Below are 11,599 nucleotides of genomic sequence, written 5' to 3'. Positions count from 1 at the left end.
GGGTTGAATCTCCTCCGAATTGAATCAGCACCTGAAGCTTCACACAACTCTAATGTCTTTCATTCCATTTTTTTCCTGCTGTTTCATGCATCTGTGCCTTTCTGTCATGCAGATGTGCACACGCATGTAGCAGTGATGTAAAAGTTAAGGGCATTTCTACCACACTTGTTTACAGTCTTAATTTTCCTAGTTTTGTAACTCAGTCAGCTCATACACTTCAGTCTCTCATTATCTATAACCCATCTTTCTCAATGAGGTTATTTTTTAATTTGCTCTGTAGTTTCTTTGTTTCCCTATTCAAATACATATCTTGTAAGACTGGGGATGGCAGCAAGTTATGCAAGCTGCAGTCACACCATACAATTCATTAGTCTGTTTCTACCCATAATGGAATCTAATTAAAGTTTACAAAACTTCCCTCTCTTCACAGGATGAATGGTACAAGTAGTTTCCAGCGGCAAGACTTCCTGCTCTTCCCCTATACAAAAGACTAAATTTAATTTTAGTGATCGCAGACTTCAGTTATTTTCAAAGCACCCAGAAAAGTACAGTCTGCCTCACAAGAAGTATTGACATACTGAAACACATGGCAGCGTCGGAGACTAAGTTTACAAACTAGTTGACCTCAAGTAGTAAGTGTCTAGAACAGCCCAGAACAATTAAAAAGTGAAGATGGAGAAAAACACCACGCTCGTGTGCAGTAAGTCATAGACACAGGTCACAGAGTCCACTGGTGGTTTTTCAATCTCACCTACTGTGGCCAATGCAGCCAGTCAAAATGCTGAGGAAGGGCTCGAATGAAGCATGGCTGGGTGGGGTTTGGAAAAACAAGTTTGGTAGAGGCAAGCTCATTCATGGGACACTGTCAGGAAAACAGGCATCGGAGAAGGGATTGGTCTTTAGGTCTTCATTTCTGGGAGTAGTACACTATATAATTTGGTAGTTCTCAACCTTTTTAGACTTCAGGCACACCTTGGAAAATGCCAATGCATAGCTTTCACACTTACTTCTTGCCTATAGAAAAAAGAGCAAATCTATTGCAAGGAACTCAGAAAAACCCCACGCTAGATTCCTGAATATATTTGAAATATATATCTGAAGGTATTTGAAACCACCAGGTCTATCTTGTTTATCATGGGTAGGTATTGGCAAATCTAACGGCACTAGTGCCCCACAGAACTCTTCATAGGATCTCACAGCACCCTGGGGTGCCATGACACTCTTACTGAGAATCTCTGGTGTAATTCAGAGCAGTCCAGAAATAGCAATGAGTTGGATATTGCTATTCAAGCTTTAATTTCATGCTTGCTCACAAGAATAGCTGCACAGAGTGTGAAATAGGCTATGGGTGTTTTTGAATCAAGCTAAACTCTTGAACTGCTTCTTTCTTTTGCCTAGTGGGAGGCAGTTTTTCCAGTCTGCTGTTTCATGTGACAGTTTAATATGTGCATGATTATGCAACACTGCCCTAGGCATGTTCTGTTCATAGTGTGAAGGATTTTAAAATACCCAAATACCCAGCTATGAAAACCAGAATTTAAATAATAATGTGAAGGATGCAATTCACCAAAGAAAGGGGCAGGTCTGAAAGTTTGTCTTTATAAAGTAACTTCATGGGTTCCCAGTCCTGAACTACCTGTGTGTCTAACAGACCAGTTAAGTTCTTGAGCTGGCCCAAAACTCTACTTATAAGTCTTATTAAATGAAGTAAGTACCAAGTAGAAGTTTCTTATTTGAGCATAAAGTGTGAGGAAGGATAGAAGGCAGCAGAGAAAAAACCTAAGTTATAGCACTGGGCATAGTGGTAGTTTATTTTCACAAAGTATTTAAATCAAGGAGAGAAGCACTTGCTTATAAAACTTTAGCCAACTCCTAATAATTTAGTCACAGCTTGAAAAGCAACACTTAAAATTAAGCCTTTCAGTTTAGTTTGACTTGTATTTAGGATATGAAAATGCCAAGCAGCAATTTTCCACTATTTCTTCTTCTGCTTCTCTTTAGCTATGTTTAATCTTCTCCATACTTCATCTCTTTTTCTGGAAAGTAGATGCTGTATGATGAATGGAAAGTGGTAAAATACACAAGGAAATAAAACTAAAGTCAGTTAGATCAAAGGGGTGAATGACGTAAAATAAAACTTTAATGCAAAATGATTCCACCTAGACAAAGCAGAACTACACTGAAGATGACTGTCGGCAGACTTCCAGGAGATGTCAGCTCTGGTGGGGAGCCTTGCTAATAAACACTCTTGCTAAGAGCAGCTGAAAACTCTTTACGTTCTAATTTGAAGTGGAAGCACGCTCAGAAGCATCAGTTCTGATCGTCATAATAGTGCTAGAGTGATGTCGCCATGAGTCTAAGCAAAAGGCACAGATTTCTTAGGGTGGTATATGTTATTGGACCAACAAGATAGCTGGGAGTTAAGACCCCAACTAAGCAGCTCGTCCAATGAAAGATATCACCCCAAGAAATCCTTGCCCCACTAACAGTTAAACACTCTGTACCTCACAGGAACAGATTTTCGCTATAAATAAGCAGCAGCAAGAACAGACATGATAGTGAATGTAGACCCACAGGCAGAGTGTAGAATATACAAGGGAGCAGTAAACAATTCACTCACTTCCTTCCACTAGCAACCATATTTCTACACCTCCCAATAAGAGTTCTCCCCCAATAGATAAACCCCTAGTTGAAGCCAGGCATATATACATACACTGACTGATGCTGCAACCCTGCAACACAAATAGGAGGTATCCAATATCTGTTTCCCTTGAGAACTGATTACCTAACCTAGGCACTTTTGCAATAGGTACAAGTACATTTCTGCCCCAACTTGTAGTTTTGAAGATCATAGGTAAACATATCTTAGGCTGTTTGGAAAGCAAGAGATTTCCCAGGCTTTGTTCAACAGTTAAAGCTAACCAGGGTAAAATGACAGTTTGATTGGATTTTACTGAATTAAAAAAAAATTCATAAGATGAAATGCTTCTATTGCATTGTTCCAAGAAATGGGACATGGACATAGAATGAGCTACCTGAATTTAAAAAGGGTCTTGAATCCTACAAGCAAGTTTCAGAATGAATACATGTGTTTCATTGAGCTCTCTGAAACTGCTAACAAAGCACAAATTCAACAGTGAAAAGGAAGAGCAGGTTGTGCATTGAAGAGACATGCACATACAGAAGGTCAGACCCAGGTAAATACCAGAATTTAATTTCAGGTGATTTGAAAAGACAATGCAAAGACAGAAATGTAAAAGACAGAAACTTTCACAACCGGCAGAAGGCTAATCTCCATCTATATACTAAAACTAAAACCACAAGAAAGATACAGGACCAAATGCAGAACTACCCAGACCTCTCAGTACATTAATTATAAGAACCACTAATTGGATACAGCTGGTTATTCAGCTACTGAAATAGAAAGGTAGTTTTCAGAGAAAAAAATTAATACTCCCTATTTTTTAAAACCATTTTCTAAGACTGGGCAACTTCATATAATTTTATAAGGAGTAAGAGACTTTTCAAGTAGATGTTACGGAATAAATAATCCAGCCAGGAAATACCTGTGGTAAGAATATTTATATTTTTCTTTTTACACTTTTAACACTTACAAAAACATTCAAACACAGAAAAATTAAATAACTTTGGAAGCAGAATAAGTCTTTCTGCCTACATACATACGACAAGTCCGAGCTGTTGGCACAAAAAGTAATCCACATTCATAAAACCCTTACTACTATATCAAACATAAGTTAAGTAAATCATAGGCACTAGTTTATCAAATCCATATTTCCACACGTCTGCAAAATCTCTAAACACAGAGCCTCAAGATTTCCTGATATTGATAACTGGTAATGCACAAAGGCTTCCTAAGTAAACAGTTTCTTTTTTCAGGAAATAGTTAACTATATTTCTGTGGGAAAAGAACAGCAGGTAAAAGGAGGCTTACAGAACTTAAGGTCAACATATTTAAGTGGTGGAGTTATTTGCTGAAATTTAAAATATAAATAATGTACACAATTACTTTGATGGAGCCTTGTTAAAAAAAATTAAATATGAATATCTTCATGTAAAATTTTCTGATTTTCAAAACTAAAAAAGTCAATTTGATTTTCATAATAAAGATCACCAATTAAAATTCCTTTTAGGCTTTACTGAAGTCTGCAGCATTTTAAATGAAGTTGGCCTTTGTCAGCAAGGGTGGATAGTTTTGACCCAGTCCCCTAGTCCGCCTAGCAGTTACATAAAATACCCACTAGCTGAAATACATTTTTTATGCCAGCAAATGGCACAAAGGCTAGATTACTGGTATGTACTGATCTAATAGTGCAAGGCAGCTCCATTATAATCCCTGCTGCAGTTTTCCTATTTAAATTACAATATATTTGATGCCCTGGCTTCAAAGATTAATCACACTAAAGACAATGGCTCTTAGCCTCATAAGGTATTAAGTCATTTAATTACTGGTGTAAGATCTGCCTGCAGGTGGAACCGACTTCTGTTTGGCTTTTTCCAACTCAAGTAGTGTTGCATGGCTTGTCATCCAGTAATATATATTAACACTTGCCTGAAATTCCAGAGTGCTCTAGAACTTCAGGATGAATTATCCTCTTTGTGGTGGGAGTCAACATGCATCAAGGGCAGCACTGTGAATTGCTAAAGGGGCTAAGGGCTACCTACCATTGAATCCAACAGAAATGTAGTATTCTTCAGTCATTGCTCACTGGGTACCTTCATGTTGCTTCAGCGTGTAGTTTGCCATTGCTGTAAACTATGCGTACAAAAATCTTGGCCTCAAAAGGTTCCACACACAAATACAAAACGCTTCCTGTTGAACTGACCCCACTAAATTACATTTTCAATCTTTACATGACAAATTTTGAAAATAGAAAATAGTTGTTTGGATGCTGTTATAATAGATCATTTTGTTGAGTGCTGGCCTGAGGGCCAGAAAAAGTAGGTTTAATGTAAATCTTGACAGGTAAGTCCAAGAGCCACTAGAGGGATTTAATAACTTGTAAACATATGTAGCAAGTTTCATACTGTTACCATGAATGCAAGATACAGATATGTAAGGCAAAGTACATATTTAACATACTAACATGGGGAATATCCTCTGCAAAAATATTTACAATTTAAAATAAACCAATTTAAGAAATGGATGAAAGTAAAAAAATAGGATACCAAAAACTCCCTCGTACGGTGAAACATTACCTAAATGAATATCATTTGGCATCAACAGTACAACTCATTACCTTAGAATTTGTATGTTACAAGTGCATAGTTGTGTTTCCTGCTATTAGCATGTAAAGTTGCGTTCCAGGCTATAAGCAATGCGGCGCGATATTATAACAAATGGATAGTACTGCTTGCTTTCCTTTTAAGGAAACCTGCTATAAAAAGTTCTCTCAAATAATGAGCCATGTGTTAAAAATGTGGCTGCAATAGCAAAGGCCATCCTTCCTGAGCCAGGAACTACAAGGTTTAGAAAGATTGTACAACTGATACTAAGCCCTTTTGGCAATCAAAACATTAGAGCACATAAAACTGATACATCAAACATAAAAGGATGCTGCCTATACCATCCGAGTTTCTGTATGTCTGCTACATTCAAACCTTTAATGATAAAAAAATGCCGTGACTACGATTTACTGTCTCCAGTGAACTTCCAGAGAACTGCTTTCTGAAGGATATGTACCACTTTCCTGACCAGAATCTCCTGCAATTGTTTAAAGCAGTGTTTAACTATGACTGTAGCTAATTGCAATCAGAATGTTAGCTCTGATTAACATGTTAATGTTTCAACAGTACATATTCATCAATGAATCATTCTACTGTATTAAAAATCTGACTGAAAATGAAGTTTTGGACAGTTTGAGTTTGCTATTTTCCTTGCTGTTTTTCAAGATGGGCATTTCTTTGGCATTAGTTAGGTTTTTGCCCAGACATTGGCCATTGTCATAAATGCTCAAATTGATACCTTTTAAGCAAGCAAGAAAAAACCCCAGAACTAATAATGATTTCACTTAAAAGTGATTGTATGATCATCAAATATCTGATGTTAAATGTCATTAAAGTGCTGCTTTATAATCTCTGCCAATTTGTGCTAATTAAAAAGACAGAGAGGTCTGGGATTTTCCAAATCCCGAATGTCATATCTGAACAGTCTGCATATCAAGCTGTTTTTTAGCCTGGTGAAGTAGTATCCATTAAGCACTGGAACTTTGCATTTTTAAGCTTTGCAGTTCAGTAGCAGCCTTCTTTCCAACTCTCATCTTTCACGTTGCCATAGGTTTTGGGAGCCGGCAATGATCTAAAATAAAATGAGATTTATTTTAGTTTGGCTTGTACTCAGCTTTCCTGAGCCTCAGTTATCAGACTTGGGCACTGGAGAATGGAATTTCTGTAATCACTAAAACTTATGTTTTAATCATTTCACTCCAGGAGCATCTCTGCAGGACTCTTGTATTGGAGTGCGACATTCAAGGGTTTCTATAATGACAATGTTATGTTTCTAAGTGTTAAACTTGGCCATCTATACAATGACTCAGAAACTTATTACTGCACTTTATGGAAGTGGGAACTGACCTGAAAGATAAGCAGCACTTCTTCAACACTGAAGTAATTTTATAATTAAGCTTAGCTATGATAGCCATTTGAGTTTAATGGAGGCAGGCACCCTACTGAAGAGTGAGATCAAACTGATAGTGACTGATAAGTAGGGAAGATATTTTCACTAGTGTTAAGTGTACCATGAGAAAGACTAACATTATTAAGCCTTATTTTTAAAAACTGAGGACAAATGCAGTTCAAACACTGCACAAATTATGGCATTCATTGCTTCATCCTTCTTGTACTAACAAGGATGCACAGGACAAAAACTACACTCTTTCATTCTGTGATACATTTACTGCTGTATCACACTGAGGTCAACTGCTCTGCCCTCCCTGCAAAAAGTTCTACCTAAGGTTCTTCCTTGGGGGGGCTCTCCTTTCCACATACCAGCTGGTTTTCATTCTGCAGCTTCACATGTGAATATCTTGGCATAAAACTACTGGTCCTCACAGAGGACCAGCATTTTCTACTGATACTGAGCTGAAGCAGAGATGAGCACTTGATTAGTAATTTCTTGCATCTCCTTGTTGGTGGTAAAGTCTTCCCATGTGAAGCCCAGAATCTGTTTTAGATGCTTGTTTTTGAAGACTTTTAGTTTCCTACCTATCATGCCAGTAGATCTTCAGCTCTTTAAGCATATTAGTGTTAAACATCATGTTTGAATTGAAAGTTTTCTATTTTGTTCAGGTGCTGAACTGAATTCTCCTCTCTCCTCACCCTCCTTTGGGAAAACAGCCTTTCTGGTTTCTTTTAAAGGCCTGGAATATGGGTTTGTGCCCTTTATCAGCTGATAAATATTTGAATTGACAGCTAATCTCTAAAATACTGTTTTCAGTTAAAACACTTAGCTAAGAATGGCATTGAATCCTATAGACATCATACATACCAGAATAAAAACAACCATTATATCTAGGCTGAACTACTCTGAACATTACTGTGGACATCTTAACATTGAGTGTTTGATTTGCTTGAACCTTTCAGCAGGTAAGTGTTTTTGTTGTCTGGTAGCATACATCAAAAGATTTACCTTCTACACTTGAACACTTCTTTGGTATTTGTCTCAATTTATTAGTGATTCTTCTTAAGTAACTGTCTAATATGGTACCTTTAATAGGTATCTGGCTGGCTGTGAAAATTAATGCTTCCTTTTAAACTTGCAGAAGTGTAGTTAGTCCTGCACTAACTCAATATGAATTTTCAGTAACAACCTCCTTTGCTAAGGTCCAACATGCTGTCAGCTTTACTTCTGATCCAAACATTTTTTTTGGTCAAGGAAGGTGGGAGTATAAACTGTCACAACAGGAGAACACACTAAGCAGTTTAATACCGTTGGCCCGTGTCATCTATAGGAGTTAAGCGTTAGCTTCTGAATACAGACCTTTAAATAAAAATGCTCCATTGTACTCACCTGCGAACAGGCTGTGCAAGTTTGCTGCGAGGCACTGGTATGCCCCCAGCAGAAGGGGCACTGGGTCTGGGTAAGCCACTCCGCATCCCTGTTGCCCCTGCTGGTCTAGTCAGAGTAGTACTATTAATACTGCTGGCAGGGACTGGAGAGCCTGGAGTCTGAGCCGCAAGAGGTCCCGGCGAGGAACTGCTTTGTATCAGCTGCGCAGCTTCTGGAGCAGTAGCAGAACCATGTCCATGGTTACTAAATGCTTTCACTGGCTGCCGGAGAGCCAGAGGCGATGGAGCTGCAGGGGAGCGGAATTTACTTGGAGAAGGTACTGGAAAAATAAAAGTACAGAATAATCATTTTCACAGGAAAAAACATCCCAAAACAAACGAACAAAAAATCCAGTTAAAGGTACAGGGGGCCATTTAAAAACTGAGAATATAGGTTTTCACACAGAAAAGGAAACTACAATGTGATACATGTAATGGAACATGGCTGCTAAAACAGCAAGGAGAAACAGAAGTCAGATGACCTGCTAATCTCAAGTTATTGCTGTGGAGTTTTGGAAACTGTTCACATACAAGATCTTCAATGCACCCAGGACATGCAATTAATTTTTTAGACTTAGGAGCAAGAACCCTCTTTTCATGACAAAGGCCAAAATGTTCTGGGGATATTAGGACTGTTTTAGTTTTACAAGATTGATCTAGTCAAGAGAGATAAGTACTAGAAGCATCTGTCAACAGCAAACGTACATAATCTATCAAAATAGCTGCAGATACATTTGAATAGAAGTGCTGCACTCCTAAATGACCAGATTTGTTTTTTTAAAAGACAAACAAACAAACTAGGAAGTTTGGAGAGGCTTTGCTGTACTAATGAATAAGGTTAATTATACATTCTTTATTTCTATAGCTGGATCGTGACTTTGCTACAAAAAGTCAAAATAAAATGGATTATGTTCACAGCAAGCTGAAGGTTTTAAGATTATTCTTGTCCTTCTTTTGTCTTAACTCAGTGCATTAGATTAAGGACCAGAGTAATAATTTGACTGCGTTACTGTCTGAGTTACTAACAACATAAGGACTATTAGCTAAGGGGGTATGGAACAAAGGTCCAAAAGCCATTTAAGCTATTGCTTAGTACATAAATTACTAAGCCATTTTAGCTATCAAGTAAAAAGAAACCAAACCAGACAACTGTCACTAACTTAATACCGCCTTCTTCCCACAAAGTAATTAATTCAGCCTCACCTGGGTACACTGGCAAGCCCAGTTAAGCCAATTTGCTCTCTCCCTATCACGTAGACCTGACATACTTCAATGCCTAGGCTGTACTATAGTTGAAGCAGCTATTCTAGGTTTATACATAGAATTGTTTCATTTACACCATTAACTTTTTTTTTAATGACATCTGTATATTCTCCCCCAAGAGTGCTATTGTAGTGGCAGTTACTTAATGGGGGTGGGAACTTATGCATTATGAGTGCTGTTGATACTTTAGACCGTTAGCTATAAGTTGTCATCTGTCGAAGAGAAAGAGTTACTGACTAAATTATCAATGTCATTAAGAAATGCAAGTGAGCCTTTTGGCACTGGTGTCAATATGCCAAAGGGACATCTTAATATGTGTGCCATGAGGGGTTAAAATCCATTAGTACTGGACACATCTAGATCCATGTTATATACGATTCCATAATGTATTATGAGTTCATACTGTAAACAAGATTTGACTAAATTATTTCTTGATATTTAGATAGAAAACATTTTACAGGCTAATGCATTATCACCTTTCAAGAGGGAATTAAATAGAGTACAAAGAGAAACATTATAGACCATCACTTAACTCAGGAAATGTCATGAGCCAATTATCATTCAATAAACAAATTTGGCTGGTATTTCCTCCATCAAGTAAATTACTATACTAAGTTATTGTTCATGGCTGCTACAGACTACAATCAGAGTTGAGCCTCATTGCATTTGCACAGCATCTCTCAAGGAAGTCCATGTATAGTCCATAGACTTTACAATTTAAAGAAAATTTGGCAAAAGCAAAACTGAAAATGGATGACTAGGGAAAGGATAGGAATGGGAAGTTTTGGAGGTGGAGTGGGTAAGGGCTTTCTGGATCAATTTAAGATATTAATCACTGGATAAGTAGCAGGATGGAACAGAGAATGAAGCCACGTGTTGAGATAACTGACAGGTGGGTGGAGGGGTTGTCACTGAAAGAGGACAGTGCTCTAAGTCAGGGGTGCAGCTGGAACCGCAATATACCCTGTGAGCTGGATCTGGTCCACAGAGCTGTGTGATCCAGCCCATTGGAGTCCTCACAGGTCTGGAAATCTAGCATCACAGCAAGCAGAGGCAGCATTAGTTGTGGCAGCTCCTAGAGCTGTGGCTATTATAATACTGTCTCCACTTGCCCTGTGTCAACGAACTTTATAATTTTGGCCTGTTTGGGGGGAGGGAGGGGGGTCAGTATATATGCTTCTGGAGACATAACAGGAAGAAAGGTTTCTAGGCAAAAAACGGAATTTGAAAAAGTACGTTTTTGATGAATGAGGTTCTACTAAAGATACTTAGCCAATAAAATAAATGTCCTTCCATTCTTCAAATACACAGTCTTCAACACTGTGGTATTTTATGAACAGCCTTCCAGTCTGAGCCATGAATTCATAAAATGCTTAAGTCACCACAGTACCACACAACAGAATATTTCTAACCACTGCTTTCATTTTTACCACGACACTTTGTTTAATAAAGAATTCACTCTCATAAGCTTCAAACTACAAACAGCATGATGACATTACTGGCAGATCACCTAACAATTCTGTTCAACATAGCAGAAATGGTTTGCTTGGAGAATCCTCTTGTAGTGTTTAATACAATTAACTCTGCCACTTTCAGAAGAGAAAGACTACTTACCTATAAGCAGCACTCCCTGAAGACAGAAGCATAAGGAATAAGCCATAGGCTGAATGAGGCGCTTTTTTCAGCACAGAATGACGGGCCACACACTGTTTGGGTGGTATATATTAAAAATGTAATTTTATATCACTAATTTTGATTTGGCCTTTTACCCAAGCAGTCAAATTAAACAAATGAGGAAGACAGTGTTTGGCAGTTCTATTAACAAGTAATTCAGTTTCTTTTTTTTAAATTAAAAACCCACAAAAAAGAAACAACCCATGAAGTTAGACCTCTGGCTACAAAGAAAGGATATGACTAAGACTTCGATCCAAGAGTCCAGAGATTTGCAGATTGTTGCCCTTTGAGGCACCACTGGGACACCCCAGGACTGTTAAAGAGGTGTTGGGAATGCCTGGGAGTAGCAAGGGTAAGGAGAGCGACTCTGGTCCCTGCAGGACAGGGCAGCAACTGGAGCTACCCGCTGCCCCATGGAACCCTTCAGCTCTTCAGCTCTTCCCACTGCCGTGGCCCCTGCAGGCACAGCTGGTTTGCATGCAGGGGTGGTGGGGCTGGAGACAGCCCATCTGCAGTGTGGGAAGGAGGAGCAAAGGAGCAGTTCCTACCTATTCCTAGCTGGAGAGCTTGCTGGAATGCCTTTAAACACCCCCCCACA

At 38.5% G+C, this 11,599-nt stretch overlaps 1 protein-coding gene across 3 annotated transcripts in view; it reads right to left on the bottom strand.

Moving 5' to 3' along the window:
* Positions 1-3,566: 3,566 nt before the first annotated feature.
* Positions 3,567-11,599, bottom strand: part of SLAIN2 (SLAIN motif family member 2) — a 74,625-nt gene continuing 66,592 nt past the window's right edge. For all 3 annotated transcript variants that reach the window (XM_019526230.1, XM_019526228.1, XM_019526229.1), the window contains 2 exons: positions 8,027-8,345; positions 3,567-6,316 (listed from right to left, as the gene is read on the bottom strand). In XM_019526230.1, coding sequence (XP_019381775.1) covers positions 6,250-6,316; positions 8,027-8,345 — 386 coding nt within the window. In that variant the 3' untranslated portion in view covers positions 3,567-6,249. The remainder of the gene's footprint in view (positions 6,317-8,026; positions 8,346-11,599) is intronic.

This window comes from Gavialis gangeticus, unplaced genomic scaffold (genome assembly GCF_001723915.1).
Source record: "Gavialis gangeticus isolate Ggan-Ray unplaced genomic scaffold, GavGan_comp1, whole genome shotgun sequence".
Taxonomy (NCBI): domain Eukaryota; kingdom Metazoa; phylum Chordata; order Crocodylia; family Gavialidae; genus Gavialis; species Gavialis gangeticus.
This window is presented reverse-complemented; position numbering and strand designations above follow the sequence as displayed.